This window comes from Dromiciops gliroides, chromosome 2, assembly GCF_019393635.1.
Source record: "Dromiciops gliroides isolate mDroGli1 chromosome 2, mDroGli1.pri, whole genome shotgun sequence".
Lineage (NCBI taxonomy): Eukaryota > Metazoa > Chordata > Mammalia > Microbiotheria > Microbiotheriidae > Dromiciops > Dromiciops gliroides.
In genome coordinates, this window is record NC_057862.1 from 46,522,631 (window position 1) to 46,543,351 (window position 20,721).

The window sequence follows — 20,721 nt, forward strand, 5'->3', positions numbered from 1 at the left end:
AGGGGAAATAGCTTGGTGCTATGTTTTCTGACAAGGGAGATTAAGGGAATGAGACCAGGAAACTGGAACTAAGGAATCCATAATAATGGAAAACAGACTACAGAAGCAAATTAGGATGCTAAACTGAATTTTTTCTGTCCAGAATTTTGTGGTCAATTAACTAGTCTTAAGTGCCTGTATTGACCTTGACCACTTGTATCTATGCTGGTCCTCTGTACCTTTGTGGCCTAAAAACAATTCCCTCTGGACCTCTCCCTTCATTCAACAAGCATTTATAAAACTTTTACCATATGCCCCCAAACACTGTGCTATGTACTAGAAATACAGACAAGGCAAAAACACCATTCCTGCCTTCAAAGAGCTAATGGAGGAGACAACATGCAAATGTCAAGAATTAATTGTTATTTGAGATTTTTATGACTCCATCTTTTGGCTAGAATTTAAAAAAACAAAACTCTGTTTGTCTGGGGCTCCGCAAACCACACAGTGCTCCACCCACTGGTTGTAGCCATCGCCATGGCTCTAGCACCTTACTCATCACTACTCGGCCAATGCCTACATGGGCCTGGCAAAATTATAATGATTGGAAGCCCAGTGAGGGCAGTCATGTGACTGTCAGAAACGCCAGCCAATTGGCTGGGGGCTGTGTGTGGTCAGCCTGGGGTCTGCTGGGAAGAAGGGAGGTTTTTTGCCATTCTAGCTTGAAGCTGGAAGGTGACAGGATGCTGCTGTATGTTCTTAGTTGATTCCTAGGAGGTGGTGTTGTTCAGATTTGTATAATTTCCCTTTCCCCATTTTATTTCCTTTCCCTTAATCCTACTTATCCTGTTTTGTTTTGTTTTTTAAGTTCGTTCTTGTTAAATAAATCCTGCTCTGTTTTGAGGGAGGCTGTCGATCTCCTTCCTTGCCCCAATATTGCAGCAAGCCACCTAGCTAACACTCCCCAAGTTAAAAATTTGTCCCTACACAAACAACTATGAATATACAAGATATATATAGTATAAATAGGAAGTAACATCAGAGGCAAGGCACTGGTTGGGGAATGAGAATGGGGTGAGATGGGAAGAAGCTTTTTGTAGAACTTGAGAGAAATCTGAACCAAATCTTGAAGGAAGCTAGGAGTCAAGTAAGGAAGGGGAGAGCATTTCAGGCATGAAGGACAATGCTTGTAAAGGCTTAGACTCAAGAGATGGAATGGTGAAATAAACTTAAATAGGGAATAGAAAATAGAATAAAAAATATAAGAGAATAGGATGAAGAGAAATAAATAATTAACATCACAACAGAGAATGTAAATTAAATCAACTATCCAAAAATGAAAGATAGCAGAATAGATTAGAAACAAAAATCCTACACTATGATGTTCACAAGAAATATGAAAATACACATAGATTTTAAATAAGGGGCTGAAACATAATTTATTACACTTCAGCAGAAGTAAGAAAAAAAAGATAGGTAGCAATCATGATCTCAGACAAAAGCAAAAATAGATCTCATTTAAAGAGATAAACTGAAACTACATTTTGCTTAAAGTTTCTATAGATAATAAATTAGATACGTGGTTTTTTCTTTTTCTTTCTTTCTTTCTTTCTTTCTTTCTTTCTTTTTTTTTTGGTGAGGCAATTGGAGTTAAGTGACTTGCCCAAGATCACACAGCTAGTAAGTGTCATGGGTCTGAGTTCAGATTTGAACTCAGGTCCTCCTGAATCCAGGGCCAGTGCTCTATCCACTGCTCCACCTAGCTGGCCCCATAGATAATAAATTAATAGCAATACTAAGCACAGTCACTAAATTATATACCATCTAAATTCTTTTTTAAAGTAATAAACATTTTTATTTATAGTTTTGAGTTCCAATTTTTATATCCCTCCTTCCTATTCCCCCTCCCTAAGGTGGTAAGCAGATATAGGTTATATATATACAGTTATGTAAAACATTACCATATTAGTCATTTGTATAAGAAAACTTGAATTAAAAAATGAAAGTGAAAAATAGCATTCTTCAGTCTGTATTCTATCAATATCATTTCTTTCTTTGGAGGTGAGTAGTAATAGTATATTTCATCAGTAGTCCTTTGGGATTGTCTTGGATCATTATATTGTTGAAAATAGTTAAGTCATTCACAGTTCTTCATCAAACAATATTGTCTCTGTACACAGCATTCTCTTAGTTCTGCTCACTCCGATATACATCAGTTCGTTCAAGTCTTTCCAGGCCTTTCTGAAATCATCCTGCTTGTCATTTTTTTTAAATAAAGTATTTTATTTTTTCCCATTACATGCAAAGATAGTTCTCAACTTTTGTTTATACAAGCTTTCCAATTTCAGATTTTTCTCCCTCCCTCCCCTAGACAGCAGGTAATCTGATATAGGTTTATTTATATATATACACACATAATGTGTATATATATATATACACATAATAACATTAATCCTATTTCTGCATTAGTCATGTTATATGAGAAAAATCAGAGCGATGATGAAAAACCTCAAAATAGAAAAAACAACAGCACCAAAACCAAAAGAAATAGTATGGTTCACTCAGCATCTATACTCCACAGTTCTTTTATTTTTTGTTCTTGGATTTGGAGATCCTCTTCTGTACCATTGCATTGGTGAGAAGAATATATTCCATCACAGTAGATCAACACTTAATGTTGATGATACTGTGTACAATGTTCTTCTGGTTCTGCTCATCTCACTCATCATCAGCTCACATAAGACCCTCCAGGTTTCTCTGAACTCCTCCTGATCATCGTTTCTTACAGCACAATAGTATTCCATTGTATTCATATACCACAACTTGTCCAGCCATTCCCCAATTGATGGGCATCCCCTCAACTTCCAATTCCTTGCCACCACAAAAAGAGCAGCTATAAATATTTTTGTACATGTGGGTCCCTTTCCCCTTTCCATAATTTCTTTGGGCAAAAGACCCAAAAGTGGTATTGCTGGGTCAAAGGGTATGCACAACTTTATCGCCCTTTGGGCATAATTCCAAATTGCTCTCTAGAATGGTTGGATCAGTTCACAGCTCCACCAACAATGCATTAGTGTTCCAATTTTTCCACAGCTTCTCCAACATTTATTATTTTCCTTTTTTGTCATTTTAGCCAATCTGATAGGTGTCAGGTGGTACCTCAGAGTTGTTTTAATTTGCATCTCTCTAATCATTAGAGATTTAGAGCATTTTTTCATATGGGAATAGATAGCTTTGGTTTCTTCATCATAAAACTGCCTGTTCATATCCTTTGACCATTTTTCAACTGGGGAATGACTTGGATTATTATAAATTTGATTTAGTTCCCTATATATTTTAGAAATGAGGCCTTTATCAGAAGTACTGGCCATAAAAATTGTTTCCCAGCTTTCTGCCTCCCTTCTAATTTTGGATGCATAGCTTCTGTTTCTACAAAAATTTTTTAATTTAATGTAATCAAAATCATCCATTTTGCATTTTATAATATACTCTATCTCCTGTTTGGTCATAAACTGTTTTCCTTTCCAAAGATCTAATAGGCAGATTATTCCTTTCTCTCCTAATTTACCTATGGTATCGCCTCTTATGTCTACATCATGTATCCATTTTGACCTTATTTTAGTATAAGGTGTAAGATGTTGGTCTATGCCTAATTTCTGCCATACTATCTTCCAGTTTTCCCAGCAGTTTTTGTCAAATACTGAGTTCCTATCCCAGAAGCTGGAGTCTTTGGGCTTATCAAACACTACATTACTATAGTGTCATTTACTACTGCATTTCCTGTGCCTAGCCTATTCCATTGATCTACCACTCTATTTTTTTAGCCAGTAACAGATAGTTTTGATGACTCCCACTTTATAGTAAAGCTCCAGGTTTGGTACCGCTAACCCACCTTCCTGTGAATTTTTTTTCATTATTTCCCTGGATATTCTTGATTTTTTGTTTTTCGAGATGAATTTTGTTATTATTTTTTCTAGCTCTATAAAATAATTTTTAGGTAGTCTGATTGGTATGGCACTGAATAAGTAAATTAATTTAGGCAGTATTGTCATTTTTACTATATTAGCTCTGCCTTTCCATGAACAATTGATCTCTTTCCAATTATTTAGATCTGATTTGATTTGTGTGAAGAGTGTTTGGTAGTTGTGTTCATAGAGTTCCTGGGTTTGTCTTGGCAAGTAGACTCCCAAGTATTTTATATTATCTACCATTACTTTAAATGGAATTTCTCTTTCTATCTCTTGCTGCTGGACTTTGTTGGTCATGTATAGAAATGCTGATGATTTATGTGGATTTATTTTATATCCTGCTACTTTGCTAAAGTTGTTAACTGTTTCAAGTAATTTTTGAGTTGATTCTCTAGGATTCTTTAAGTATACCATTATATCATATGCAAAGAGTGATAGTTTTGTTTCCTCCTTGCCTATTCTAATTCTTTTAATTCCTTTCTCTTCTCTGATTGCTAAAGCTAACATTTCTAGGACAATATTAAATAATAGGGGTGATAATGGACATCCATGTTTCACCCCTGATCTTATTGGGAAGGCCTCTAATTTATCTCCGTTGCATATAATACTTGCTGATGGCTTTAGGTAGATACTGTTTATTATTCTAAGGAAAGCTCCTCCTATTCCTAAACTCTCTAGTGTTTTTATTAGGAATGGGTGTTGTATTTTGTCAAAAGCTTTCTCTGCATCTATTGAGATAATCATATGATTTTGGTTGGTTTTCTTATTGATGTGGTTAATTATGTTAATAGTTTTCCTAATGTTGAACCAGCCCTGCATTCCTGGTATAAATCCTACCTGGTCATAGTGTATTATCCTGGTGATGAATTGCTGTAATCTCCTTGCTAATATCTTATTTAAGATTTTAGCATCAATATTCATTAGGGAAATTGGTCTATAATTTTCTTTCTCTGTTTTTGCTTTGCCTAGTTTTGGTACCACCACCATATTTGTGTCATAAAACAAATTTGGTAGAACTCCTTCTTCATCTATTTTTCCAAATAATTTGTATAATATTGGAATTAATTGTTCTTTAAATGTTTGGTAAAATTCACCTGTAAACCCATCTGGCCCTGGGGATTTTTTCTTAGGGAGTTCATTAATGGCTTGTTCAATTTCTTTTTCTAATATTGGCTTATTTAAGGATTTTATTTCCTCTTCAGTTAACCTGGGCAGTTTGTATTTTTGTAAATATTCATCCATTTCATTTAGATTGTCAAATTTATTGGCATACAGTTGGGCAAAACAATTCCTAATTATTGATTTAATTTCCACTTCATTGGTGGTAACATCACCCTTTTCATTTTTGATACTTGTAATTTGGTTTTCTTCTTTCTTTTTTTTACTCAAATTAACCAATATTTTATCTATTTTATTGATTTTTTTCATAAAACCAGCTCTTAGTTTTATTAATTCTATAGTTTTCTTGCTTTCAGTTTTATTAATTTCTCCTTTAATTTTCAGGATTTCTAGTTTATATCTAAATTGGGGATTTCTAGTTTGTTCTTTTTCTAGCTTTTTAAGTTGCATACCCAATTCATTGATCTCCTCTTTCTCTTTTTTATTCATGTAAGCAGTTAGAGCTATAAATTTTCCCCTAAGTACTGCTTTGGCTGCATTCCATAGATTTTGGTATGTTGTCTCATTGTTGTCTTTCTCTTGGATATAGTTATTGATTGTTTCTGTGATTTGTTGTTTGACCCATTCATTCTTTAGAATGAAATTATTTGGTTTCCAATTGATTTTCATTCTACTTTTCCCTGGCTCTTTCTTACATGTAATTTTTATTGCATCATGATCTGAGAAGAATGCATTTACTATTTCTGCCTTTCTACATTTGACTATGATGTTTTTGTGCCCTAATACATGGTCAGTTTTTGAAAATGTGCCATGTACTGCTGAGAAAAAGGTATATTCCTTTCTATCCCATTCAATTTTCTCCAGATATCTATCATGTCTAACTTTTCTAGTATTCTGTTCACCTCTTTCACTTCTTTCTTATTTATTTTTTGGCTAGATTTATCTAATTCTGAGAGGGGGAGATTCAGATCCCCCACTAGTATAGTATTACTGTCTAATTCCTCTTGTAACTCATTTAACTTCTCCTCTAAGAATTTGGATGCTATACCACTTGGTGCATACATATTTAATATTGATATTGCTTCATTATCTATAGTGCCTTTTAGCAAGATGTAGTTTCCTTCCTTATCTCTTTTAATGAGATCTATTTTTGCCTGTGCTTTGTCTGAGATAAGGATTGCTGTCCCTGCTTTTTTTAACTTTAGCTGAAGCATAATATATTCTGCTCCAGCCTTTTACCTTTACTCTGTGTGTATCTCTCTGCTTCAGATGTGTTTCTTGTAAACACCATATTGTAGGATTCTGGTTTTTAATCCCCTCTGCAATTCACTTCCGTATTATAGCAGAGTTCATCCCATTCACATTCACAGTTATTTTTACTGTCTATTCCCTTCACCGATGTTTTACTTCTTACCCCTGCCTCCCCCAATCTGCCCTCACTTTTTATCACCCCCCTCTCTTTTCTTTACCCTTTTCTCCCTTGCTTTTGCCCTCCCTTCTATCAGTCCCCCCCTTTCCCTTCCCCTTTTGCTTCCCTAAAGAATGAGCTAAGTTTCTTTATCCCAGTGAACGTATATGTTATTCCCTCTTTGAATCAAATCTAATGAGAGTAGGGTTGAAACAATGTTCACCCCTCCTTTCTTTCCCTCTATTGTAATAGTTTTTTTTTCACCTCTTCATATGATATAATTCACCCCATTCCACCTCCCCTTTCCTCTCCTCCCCTCTCCTCCCCATAGACTCCCTTTTTAACCCCTTAGTTTTCTTTGTATCATCACATCAAAGACAATTTATATTTATACCCTCTGTGTAAAGTCCTTCTCTCTGCCCAAATACATTTACAGTTCTTAAGAGTTATGAGTTTATCTTCCCGTGTGGGGATATAACCAGTTTAACCTAATTGAATAACCTTTTTTTTCCCCTCTGTTTACCTTTTTAAACTTCTCTTGAGTCTTATATGTTAAGATCGAATTTTCTATTCAGTTCTGGTCTTTTCCTCAGGAATGATTGAAAGTCTCCAATGTCAGTAAATGTCCATCTTTTCCCCTGAGAGTGCACATTTTTGCTGGGTAATAGATTCATGGCTGCAATCCAAGCTCCTTTGCCTTCCAGAATATCATATTCCAAGCCTTGCGGTCCTTTAGTATTGAAGCTGCCAGGTCCTGAGCAATCCTGACTGTGGCTCCATGATATTTAAATTGCTTCTTTCTGGCTGCTTGGAGTATTTTCTCTTTCACCTGATAATTCTGGAATTTGGCTACAATATTCCTTGGAGTTTTCCTTTTGGGGTCTCTTTCAAGAGGTGATCGGTGGATTCTTTCAATGATGATTTTATCCTCTGATTCTATGATATCAGTGCAATTCTCCTTAATAATTTCCTGGAATATGGTATCTAGGTTCTTTTTCTGGTCATGGGTTTCAGGCAGACCAATGATTCTCAAATTGTCTCTCCTCAATCTGTTTTCCAGATCAGTTGTCTTTCCAATGAGGTATTTCACATTTTCTCCTATTTTTTTCATTCTTTTGATTCTGCTTGACTGATTCCTGGTGTCTCATGGATTCCTTATCTTTGAACTGACCAATGTTAATTTTTAAGGCATTGTTTTCTTCAGTGAGATTATGCACCTTTTTTTCCATTTGGCCAAATGAATTTTTTAAGGCATTGTTTTCTTCAGTGAAATTATGCACTTTTTTTTCCATTTGGCCAGACAATCTTTGTGCTTCTTTTTCCAAGCTGCTGATTCTTTTTTCATAGTTTTCTTGTTTTGCTTTCATTTCTCTCCCCATTTTTTCTTCTACCTCTCTCAATTGATTTTTAAAATCCTTTTTGAGCTCTTCCAGGAAGGCTTTTTGTTCTTGAGACCAATTCACCTTCCCTCTTGAGGCTTCAGATGGAGGCAATTTGAGGGTATTGTCCTCATCTGAGTTTGCGTTGGCTTCTTCCCTACTGATACAGAAGCTGTCAATGGAGAGGGCTGTTTTTTGGTTCTTACTCATTATTGCAGCTTATTTATTTATTTTTTAAATTGAGGTCTGCTCTCGGGGCACCACGGTCCCTGTTTTGGGCTTCTTGTGCAGGGGTATAGGTGCTGTGTGACCGGCTTTTTACTCTGAGGCCTTTATAGTGTGTGCAGTTCGTCCCCCTGCACTTCCTGTCTGAGCGCTCGGCCAGGCGCCCAATTCCGCCTGACCCGTTCATGGCCCTCCCAGCCGGTGCAGGTAGGTTTTTCCACTGTCCTTCTTGGCCACCAGATTTTTGAGCCAGGTTCCAGGGGCCTCAGTTGTTCGGCTGTGGCCCACAGCTCCTGCTGACTTGCCCCGACCCCCTTGGCGCTGGGCTGCTGCCCTGTGCTGGGCCTCCCTTTTGCCCGAGTCAGACCGACCTTTTCCTGAAGTCTTCTAAATTGTCTCTGGTTGGAAGACTGTGTGTCTCTCTCTCTTTGCAAGTTCTGTAGTTTCAGAATCCATCCAGAGGCTTGATTTAATGTTCTTTTTGAGGGAACAGAAGGAGAGCTCAGGCAGCTTGCTGTTTCCTCTCCGCCATCTTGACTCTGCCCCTTCTGCTTGTCATTTTTTATGGCACAATCATATTCCATTACCATCATAGACCCCAGCTTATTTAGCCATTCCTCAATTGATGAGCATTCCTTTGATTTCCAATTCTTAGCCACCACGCTACCATATTTTTGTACAAATAGGTCTTTTTCTCATTTTGGGGACCATCTAAATTCTTAAAGAAATGTTAAATGAGTTATAGGTAGTATAACTATAGATAGTAAAACTCGAATGGCTGAAGACCTCATATTGCCTCTCTCAGACCTTTAAAAAAAAAGAAATGAGAGACCTTAATAGAATGTTAGAAAAGTTAGATATGCTAGATCTCTGGAGAATTTTCAATGGAAATAAAAAGGATTATATGTATTTTCAACTGCTCATTGTACCTTCACAAAAATTGATCATGTATTTAGGGTATAAAACCCTCACAAACACAGAAAATGAGAAGTATTAAATGTATCTTTTACTGACCATAATGTCATAGATTATATTCAATAAAAGACCATTAAAACAAAGATTAACAATTGATTGGAAATTAATCTTAAAGAACGAATGTGTAAAAAACACATCTTAGAAACAATCAGTAAGTTTATCAAGATAATGACGATAATGTGAAAACATACCAAAGTTTTGGGATTCAGCCAAAGCGATATTTAATGCACAGCTGTATCTCTAAAAGACAGAAATAATAGATAACTGAAGTGGACATGCAACTAAAAAATTTAGAAATCCAACAAATTGAAAAACTCCAGTTAAACCCCAAAACAGAAATCCTAAAAATCAAAGGAGAAATTAATAAAATGGGAAGCAAAAACCACACTACTGAATAAAATTAGGAGTTGCTTTAAAAAAAAAGAACAGATAATTCCTTAGCTAATTTGATTTTAAAATAACCAGTATCAAAAGTAAAAAGGTATATTTACAACTAATGAAGAAGAAATAAATTATATATTATACACCAATAAAACTAACAACCTAAATGAAATGAATAGATATTTACAAAAATACAAATTACCCAGATTAATGGAACTGGAATTAGAGGACTTAACCCTAAATTAGAAAAAGAAATTGAAGATATTACTAAACTCCAAAGGGGGAAAAAACAGCCAGGATTAGAAGGTCCTGTAAATTCTATCACACATTTTTTTTAAAAACCCACATAATTCTGTGGAAATATTTTATTAACTAGGGCTAATTTTGAGGGCTAATTTGATTGGGGTACTTATTCTGGGACTGTTGACTTGCTGGCTATCTGACTTCGTTAATTTAATGTGGGCCATTTATAAAGTTCCACCCCAAATTGATAAGCAAAATATTAAGAAGCTTCTTAACTAAATAATCAAAGCAGAGTTTATTTATGAGATACTATTTAAAATTAAGAATACAGGGAAATAAAATGTACAGCCTGACTGCTTTCTCTTTCCCACCTGCTGCAATTCGAACTTCTTGAATACAGTAAGGGCCTTAGCTGCCTCCGGCCTCAGGGCACGTTACACTTTCCCTGATTTGTATTAAGGCCTGTAACCTTGTCAGCCCTGTCTCTCCCTTTCGAACCGAACTCTCCTCCGTCCTTGTCCCTGCTCCCCTCTAGTCTTTCTAGTCCGTCCTCCTCTACTTAGTCCCCCTCTTGAGCCTCATGCCTCAGCACAGGCCATCTGGGATTCCTTCAGATAGCTCCGCTCAGGTCGGAGGGAGCTGGGGGCTTTTTTTCCCCCCAGCTGTCTGACCTGGCATCTCGTATAGCCCACGGGGCTTTTTCCGCTCAGCTGAAGCTGAGGAGGAGGGAGAGAGTCCCTGAGGGCCTAAGGCATTCTAATCTCAGCCTAAAGGTAGGGTCCCCAAATCAAAATAAATTTCCACAATTCTAATATTATGCAAACTGTGGAAAAATAGGAAAAGAAAGGGCCTTACCAAATTCCTTCTATGATACAAATATGATCTTGATGCCTAAACCAAGAAGAGTCAAAATAGAGAAAGAAAACAAGACCAATATACCTAATGAATATTAATGCAGAAATTTAAAATGGAATAACAGGGGGCAGCTAGGTGGTACAGTGGATAAAGCACAGGCCCTGGATTCAGGAGTACCTGAGTTCAAATCCGGCCTCAGACACTTAACACTTACTAGCTGTGTGACCCCGGGCAAGTCACTTAACCCTCATTGCCCTGCAAAAATAAATAAATAGAAAATAAATAAAATGGAATAAAAAGGAGACTATAGAAATACATCACAAAGATTGTACAGTATGACCAGACTAAATTTATACCAGAAAAGCAGAGCTGGTGCAATATTAGGAAAACTATAAGTTTAGAATAAATGAAGCTTTCCTTAATATGGTAAGTAGCCTATCTAAAACCAAATGCTAGCAATACCTATAAAGGGGATAAATTAGAGGCCTTTCCAATAAAGCAAGATTATCTATCATCATCATTAGTATTTGGTATTGTGCTAAAAATTATAGCTATAGCCATAAGGCAAGAAAAAGAAATTGAAAGAAGAAACAAAATTATCACTATTTGTAGATGAAAATAGTTTACTTGGAGAACTCCAGAGAGCCAACTAAAAAACTAATTGAAATAATTAACTTCAGCATAATTGCAGAATGTAAAATAAACTCACACAAATCATCAGTATTTCTGTATCTTATCAACAAAATCCAGCAGGAAGAGATAGAGGAGAAATTCCATTTAAAATGGTTGAAAGTCTACCTATTAAGACCCACACAGGACCTATATGAACATAATTACAAACTACTCTTTAAGCAAATAAAGATAAATCTGAATAACTTGAGAAATATTGCTTATGAGTAGGCCAAGTAAATAGAACAAAAATGATACTACTTAAATTAACTTACTCATTCAGTGTCATACCACACTATTCTTAGTATTATTTTTTAGATTTGGAAAAAAATGATAATATTTCTAAAGGAACAAAAACTTAAGAATACCAATGGAATTGATGAAAAAAGTAGAAAGGAAAAGGGCCTAGAAGTAGAGAGATGTTAACAGGAGGTAAAATGGATAATTTTGATTACATAAAGTTTTAAAAGCTTTTGTAGAAGCAAAAATTGGAGAAATCTTTGCAGAAAGTTTTATCTGATAAATGTCTTTTTCTAATACATATATATGTATACATTATATGGCACAGATTTAAGTTTGTAGTAATAAGAGCTATTTCCCAATTCATAAATGGTCAAAGGATATGAAAAGGCAGTTTTCAGAGGAAGAATCTAAGCTATCAATAGCCATATGGGGGAAAAATGCTCCAAGTCACTAGCAATTAGGGAAATGCAAATTAGAATACTTCTTGAGATATCACCTTACACCCATCAGATTGGCAAAGTTGACCAAAAAAATTACATTCTGGAAGGCCTGTGGAAAAATGGTCACATTAATATATTATTCATAAAGCTATGAAGTGGTAAAGTTATTCTGGATAGCAGTTTGGAACTGTGCCCCAAAACTATTAAACTTTGCCTACCCTTTGAGCCAGCAGTATTAGTACTAGCTTTGTACCCAAAGAGATCAAAGAAAGAGGAAAAAGACTCATATGTACAAAAATATTTATAGCAACTCTTTTTATAGTAACAAAGAAGTGGAAACTGAGGAGATACCCATTATTTGGAAAGTGACTGAACACATTATGGCATATAAATGTGATGGAACTGTACTGTAAGAAATGATGAAGGGAATGGTTTCAGAGAAAGCTAGGAAGACTTTATGAACTAATGCAAAGTTAAGTGAATAAAACCAGAATAACATTCATATTATAAAGACAACTTTGAAAGTGTTAGGAACTGTGATCATCACAGTGACCAGCCACAATTCCAGAGAACTAATGATACATGGTACCCACCTCCACATAGAGAGGTAATGGTCTGAGAATGCAGATTAAGAGTGTGTGTGTATGTGTATGTACATCATTAATGTGAGAATTTGTTTTGCTTGTCTAAGCCCCAGACATTTTCTCTGGCTGTCCCCCATATCTTTTATACTCCCTCTCTGCTTTGACTACTAACTTTCCTATTTTCCTTTAAGTTCCAACTAAAATCCCACCTTTTAGAGGAAGCGTTCTCTAACTCCTCTTAATTTCAGTGCTTTCCCTATTTACATTATTTCCTATTTATCCATTATGTAGCTTACCTTGTATATGTTTGTTTGCACATTGTCCTTTCCATTAGACTGCAAGCTCCTTAAGGGCAGAGACTGTCTTTGTCTCGCCTATCATTCCTAGTGCTTAGTATAATACATTTTTATTAATTAATTGATTTGTAATGATTTTTGTTTTTCTTGCTTTTTCAAATGGGGTGGTGGGAGGGAAAGAATTTGGAACTGAAAATAAAATAAAATTGAATTTAAAAAATATATGGTGGGGCGGGGGCGGCTAGGTGGCACAGTGGATAGAGCACTGGCCCTGGATTCAGGAGTACTTGAGTTCAAATCCAGCCTAAGACACTTAATGCTTACTAGCTGTGTGACCCTAAGCAAGTCACTTAACCCCAATTGCCTCACTAAAATATATATATATATATATGGTGGGGGGCAGCTGGATGGCACAGTGGATAGAGCACCGGCCCTGGATTCAGGAGAACCTGAGTTCAAATCCGGCCTCAGACGCTTGACACAACTAGCTGTGTGACCTAACCCCAATTGCCTTAGCCCCCCCCCCCCCAAAAAAATATATATATATGTTGGTTTCTTTAGAAAATCCTAGTAAAGAAACAATTTAAGACAAAACTTGCAGCAAAGTTTCAGGTTACACAGTATACCCACAGAAATGAAGCATTTCTATATAACAAAATCCAAGAGGCAGCCATAAAAGAAAATGTTGTTCAAAATAACTACAAAATGCATAAAATATTTGGGCTCAATTTACCAGAGTATATATGCAATACTTGAATAGGTTTCATTATAAAATGTTTCTTAAAGAAATAAACAACTTAAATAACTGGAAGAATATTTAGTGTTCAATGGAGAACTACCAAAGTTAATTTACAGTTTTAATGTTATACCAATCAGACTATCAAAGGAGTATTTTGCAGGGCTCAATAAAATAAAATCAAATTAATTTGTAAGCACAAAAAACATAGAATATCAAGGGAAATAGTGGAAACAGTTAAGAATGGAAGGCAATTAGCACTTCCAGACCTTAAAACTATATAATAAGTTAGCAATAGTAAAAATTGTTTGATATTTCTTTTAAAAAGCAAAAGTACTTAATAATAAACAATAATAAAGTGAATAATTTTATACTAAAAATGTTTAAAATATTAATGGAACAAACTATGATAGAAAGAATTAGAAAATGGAAATTAACCCAGTATTTGATAAACCTGAAACCATAAATAGGAAAGCCCTATTTGATAAGAACTACCAGGAAATTAGAAAGCAGCCTGACAGAAATTAGGCTTAGGCCATAAGTGACACTGTATTTCTAAATATATCAAAACTGCATGTGAGACATTAATATTAAAATTTTTACCATAAAAAATTAGAAAACAAGCAGAACATACACTTTCCAGCCATGGGGAGGAGAGATAAATTCTTAGCTAAAGAAGGCATAGAAGCAATAATAAAAGATAAAATAGATAATTTTGATTATGTAAAGTTGAAAAACTCTTGCAGAAACAACATGCATATAGAATAAGAAAGCAAACAATAGATTGCTCTCATGGCTTGCCCTCAGAACATACCCCAGAAACTACATCATCCTAGAAACTCATAGTAACTTTGGAATTCACAAATTAGAAGTACCCTTGACCCTTGTGCCTTCTCCTGCTTCAGTGGCTTCTCCAAGAATCTCCATTAAAGTACAGTATCCAGGCTAAGTCATGTCTTGTTTCTTCTCCAAGTTGAACTCTGGACTTTCTCTACCATGCCTTTGCACTGGATATTTTCATATTTCCCCAATCCATCACTTATAAGCTTCCCTTTATATGTTATCTTCCCCCATTAGAATGTAAACAGTTTGAGGACAAGGCCTGTTTTTCTTGTTTATTTTTTTTTCTTCCTCCTTTAAAAAAAAGTTTTTATATGGGTTGGTCTCTCTCAGAGGGATAAGGAGAAATTTAGGGGGAAATCTAGACAGTGTACAAACAAAAGAAATCAATAAAAGTCTATTTTAAAAAGAAAGTTTATTATTTAAAAAATTCTATTAGGTGTTTTTAGATGGTAAGAAAAGAATAAGGTCTATAGGTTCCTGTTCTCAGATATTTGGGAGTCTTACGGTATTCTGAAAAAAAGATAGCTATTCGTGATCAAACATACACAAAGAAGGAACAATGTGGATATTTTCCATTATACCATTAATGGGCTGTCTTATATATCTTTCTCTCTTTTTTTTTTTTTGTAGGTATTTGATTCTAATGATAAATCTGGTTCTCTTGTTCTCACCATAGTTGTATCAGGTCACTTCTTCATTTCCCAAGGACAGACCTTACTGGTAAGTTTAGTATAAACTTATGATAAACACATATACTTTTAAGCTAGCTTAGCTTTACGTCAGTCTTGATTTTTATGTTTGCAAAATGCTTCACAAACTTTTAAAGCACTATCTAGATCAGTTGTTATAGTAAATAGTTATTATTGCTAGAAATATAGACGTGACCTAGGATTTCACTGATATGAAGAACTCCTTAGTGAAGAAACTCTATCTACTCATGCCAGGTTGGCATGTTATCTGCAACTGAAAGAAGTGCAGGGGCAGCTAGATGACACAGTGGATAGAGCACCGGCCCTGGAGTCAGGAGGACCTGAGTTCAAATCCAGCCTCAGACACTTAACACTCACTAGCTGTGTGACCCTGGGCAAGTCACTTAACCTCAGTTGCCTCGCCAAAAAAAAAAAAGAAAGAAAGAAAGAGAGAAGTGCATAGAAACTGAGAAGTGACTTACTATGGTTAGAGGCAGGACTTGAACCCAGTTCTTCTTGGTTCTAAATCTGTACCTCTGTCCACTATGCCTCAGTGCCTCTCTATCATCATCATCATCAGTAGTTTTTTTGACGAAGAGCCCACTTTTATTTATTTATTTTCTCTGTTTAGAATTTTATTTTCCAAATTACATATAAAAACAAATTTTGACATCAGTTTTTTAAAACTTTGTGTTCCAACTTCTCTTCCTCCCTCCCTCCCTACTCCCCACCCCCAAGAACTCAAGCAGTTCAATATAATTTATTTATGAGTAGTTATGCAGAACATCTCCACATTGGCCAGGTTGTAAGAGAAAACAGACAAAAACAAAACTTCAGACTAAGGAACTATCAAAAAAAAATTATGCTTCAAGCTGATTTCAGATCCATCAGTTCTTTCTCTTTAGATAAATTGCAATTTTCATTAGTCCTTCAGAGTTATATTGGATCACTACATTGCTGAAAATAACCACGTCTTTCCCAGCAGATCATTTTACACTATTGCTGTTATTTTGTATATAGTACATTTAACTCTGCTTCAGGTCATGTAGGTCTTTCCAGGTTTTTCTGATAGCATCCTGATCATCATAACCTTTATAAAGTACCTTAAACTTGACAAAGAATTTTCTTCACAATAGCCCAGCAAAGTAGGTACCATACATTCTGCCATTATAATCAATCATCATGGCTATTTCCCTACATCCTATTCCCTTCCCATGATATTTACTCTATTTTCTATCTTCTTTTACCCTATTCCTCCTCAAAAGTGTTTTGCCTCTGACTGCCCCCTTCCCCCCTCTGCCCTCCCTACTTTCACCCTTCCCTCCTTATCCTCTTCCCCTCCTACTTTGCTTCAGAGTTAGATAGATTACTCTTCCCAATGAGGTGTATATGTTATTCCCTCCTTGAGCCAACTCTGATGAGATAAAGGTCTTTGAGCTAATTCTGTGTTCTAAATTTTCTTCCTCCCTCTTCAGCCCTCCCTATGAAATCAAGCAATTCGATATGTCATAAATGTGCAGTTATGCAGAACATCTTCACCTTCCTCAAAAGTGTTTTGCTTTTTACTGCTCCCTCCCCCAATCTGCCCTTCCTTCCTTCCTCCCCTTATCTCCTTCCCCTCCCACTTTTCCTCAGGGCACAATATATTACTATACCCACTTGAGTGTGTATATTATTCCCTCTTTGAGCCAATTCTAATGAGAGTAAGGTTCACTCCCTCCCCCACTCCTTCCCCCTCTTCCCTTCCCCTCCATCAGCTTTTTCTTGTTTCTTTTATGTGAGCTACTTTTCCCCAATCTACCTCTTCCTTTCCCTTTCTTCCAGTGCATTCCTCTTACTCTTTAACTTTATTTTAAAGATGTCATCATGGGTCAGCTAGGTGACACAGTGGACAAAGCACCAGGCCTGGACCCAGGAGGCCCCGAGCCCACATCTGGCCCCAGACATAAGCCACCCCTCCCCGCCTACCCCACAAAAAACATGGATACACAAAAAATAAATGCTTTACAGATATCATCCCTTCATATTCAGTTCAGAGCTGTGTCCTCTGTCTAAGTGTATTCCTTTCAGCGCTCCTAATACTGAGTCAGAAGTATTATCTTCCCATGTAGGAATGTACACAGTTTAATCTTTTAATGTCCCTCACGATTTCTTTTTCCTGTCTACCTTTTTATGCTTCTCTAGGGTCTTGTATTTGAAAGTCAAATTTTCTATTCAGTTCAGGTCTTTTCATCACAAATGCTTGAAAGTCCTCATTTTCATTGAAGTCCCATTTTTCCCCTGAAAGATTATAATCAGTTTTTCTGGGTAGGTGATTTTTGGCCGTAGTCCCAGTTCCTTTGGCCTCCGGCATATCATATTCCATGCCCTCAGGTCCTTTAATGTAGAAGCTGCTAGATCTTGTGCTATCCTGACTGTAGCTCCACAGTGTTTTCTCCTTGACCTGGGAGCTCTGGAATTTGGCTATAATGTTCCTGGAGGTTTTCCTTTTGGGGTCTCTTTCAAGAGGTGATCGGTGCATTCTTTCAATTTCTATTTTACCTTCTGCTTCTAGAATATCAGGGCAATATTCCCTGACAATTTCTTGGAATATGCTGTTTAAATTCTTAGTTTGTTCACGGTTTTCAGGTAGCCCAATGATTTTCAAATTATCTTTCCTGGATCTATTTTCTAGGTCAGCTGTTTTTCCAAGGAGATATTTCACATTGCCCTCTTTTTTTATTCATTTGGATTTGCTTTACTGTGTCTTGGTTTCTCATAAAGTCACTAGCTTCCGTTTGTTCAATCCTAATTCTTAGGCAATTGTTTTCTTCTGAGAGCTTTTGTATCTCCTTTTCCATTTGGCTTTTCAAGCTGTTGACTTTTTTCTCATGACTCTCCTGCATCACTCTCATTTCTCTTTCCATTCTTTCCTCCATCTCTCTAAATCTTCCTTCTGCCTCTCCTACTTTCTCTTCAAAGTCCCTTTTGAGTACTTCTGTGGTCTGAGACCAATTCATATTTTTCTTGGAAGCTTTGGATGTAGGGGCCCTGAGGTTGCTGTCCTCTTCCAAGGGTGCCCCTCGATCTTCCTTGTAGCTAAAGAAACTTTCTGTAGTTCTCACCTTTCTTAGCTTGCTCATCTTGCAGTCTTTTAACTCCCTCTTACAGTGGGGCCCCTACTTCCGTACTACACTGTCCCAAGCTTTAGAGGGTCCCAGGTGTTTCGTTTTGAGGAAGGGCAAGTTTTTTTCCTCTCCTGGCCTGTTCTCTGGTTTGAAGATAACCTCAAGCCAACCTGCTAATTAACTAGCCAGCAAAACTTTCTGTGCTGTGGTTCTTAGCTCCGATGAGCCTGCGCCCCTCCCCGACCTGGGCCTCCTGCTGCTCAAGATTTCTTCCGGGTTCCCTGCTGGATGGGATAGCTGAATTCCTCCTTAGGTCCTGCAGACACCCCTGTACTTTCCCCCCTGACCAGTTGTTCAGCCCTCTCACCTGAGCGTAAGCTTAGTCCCAGAAGACCCAGGTACTGTAGCTGATTTGGAGGCTTAGAAGTATGTTTCTCTGGTGCAGCCTGCCTGGGAACTGTGTCAGCAAAATCGAGGGGTTGAACACTTCTTGAAGCCCAGCATGGACCCTTATAAGCTGTCTTTGGTTGGAAAATAATCTTAGCCTGTCTTTTTGTGGGGTTTGGTGCCCCAGGGTTTGTTTTATGGGTGTTTTGGGGGTAATTGTGTCAGGAGCTCTGTATGTTTAATGTTTCGCCATCTTGGCTCTGCCCAGATAAGTCCTTTGAGGGTCCTTCTCTATCTCTTTGAATTAGATCTATTTTTGCTTTTGCTTTGTCTGAGGTAAGGATTGCTACCCCTGCTTTTTTTACTTCAGTTTGGGTGTAATTCTTTAAAGAGGAATACATAAGGACCCCCATACAACCCATTTCCCCTGTGACAATTTATAATTACTTTGTGTTCTTGTTTCTGTATTTACATTCACTGACAAATGTTAAAATAATTTTTTAAAAAAGAGAATTATTGAGACAGAAAATAGAGGCCCAAATGTGAAGGGGATGAAGAAAGGCAAATAAAAATGTAAGGTAACTTCAGATAACTGAAATCAATGCAAATTTTTTTTTACTGCAGCATATATTTGTTCATTTATTTTTTAGCAGTAAAGGGGCTGACAGGGAGTTTGATATAACAGGAAAACTAATTACTCCCTCTTAGATGGCTCCAACCCTGTAGTCAAGTAAAGTCTCTCTCTCTCTCTCTCCCTTCAGTCATTCTTTGGGAATGCTTAACTACTCAGAGAACATAAAGGACAATTGTTTTTCTTAATTACTTGGGGAGTTTCTATAGCTATAGGGGATCTAAGTAAACCAAAACTAAAACTAACTATACAATGCTTTCATCTAAAAGTATTTGCAACATTCTATGACTATAGTACCTCCTTCCCATAACCCCACTTACCTATGGTAGAATCAGTGGAATCTCAGAGATGTAAGAGACCTTAGAAATCTTCTAGTCTGACTAATAGCCAGAAAGAAATGTTTTCTACAACAGTGGTGGTAAACTCAAATAGAAAAATAATCATACATAAGGATCTCTGGCCACTACATTTTGATTTAATATTAAAATGTAATATTATCTGTTTTACTGTATTTTTATGTTCATCCAGATTCCAAATGAAAGATCTTCTGTGGCAAGGAATCTATTATCTCCCAAAGCATTGCCAAAATTATTGTTTGTCCTTCATTCTCTTTTTTTCTTTTTCTTTTTTTCTTTTTTTTTGTGGAGCAATGAGAGTTAAGTGACTTGCTCAGGGTCACGTAGCTAGTAAGCGTCAAGTGTCTGAGGCTGGATTTGAACTCAGGTCCTCCTGAATCCAGGGCTATATTTTATCCACTATACCACCTAGCTGCCCTCATTTGTCCTTCATTCTCAAAGAGGACCATGACATTGGGATGATGTCATGACTTAACAGTGAATTAGATTTAAGTGAGGCAAGGCTGTGCAAGGTCATCAACCTCACTCTTTCCTCCAGAGCCATCTGGGTCCAATGGCAAGATAATACATCTGGATGACCAGAGATGGCCCCAGATGTTTAAGGCAGTTGGGTTAAGTGACTTGCCTAGGGTCACAAAGCTAGTGAGGTGAGATTTGAACTCAGGTCTTCCTGCCTCTAGGGCCAGTGCTTTATCTACCATGCCACTCAGCTGCCTAGCTACCTCAGCCCTAATTGTAATTTTTTTCTTATTTCATGTATCATGATTAAGAAACAAATGAGGTTAAACACTTTTAGACTACACAGAAGCTCCACAGTTACATATCATACATTTCCTTTTTTGGATATTAATTATACATTTGAAATAACGTAAAACATATTTTCATATTACCCATGTTGCCAAAAAAGGCAAGAAAAATAAAGTAAATATATATGTCTGTTTATGTATATATGTGTACACACACACACACACACACACACACACACACACACACAAGTTTGCACTTGGAGTTCATCCGTTACCTTTCTGAAGGTGGATAACATTTTTCATCATAGGTCCTTTGGAATTATCTTGGATCATTGTCTTGATGAGAGTAGCTAAGTTTTCCCCATTTGGTCATACTTACATTATTCCTCTTACTATGTGCAATGTTCTGGTTCTGCTCACTTCTCTTTGCATCAATTCATGTAGGTCTTCCCAGATTTTTCT

General features: G+C 36.6%; 1 protein-coding gene across 1 annotated transcript in view; it reads left to right on the forward strand.

Moving 5' to 3' along the window:
• REC114 (REC114 meiotic recombination protein) overlaps positions 1-20,721 on the forward strand; it is a 129,453-nt gene that overhangs the window by 30,105 nt on the left and 78,627 nt on the right. The window contains exon 2 of the mRNA XM_043989370.1: positions 14,974-15,063. Coding sequence (XP_043845305.1) covers positions 14,974-15,063 — 90 coding nt within the window. The remainder of the gene's footprint in view (positions 1-14,973; positions 15,064-20,721) is intronic.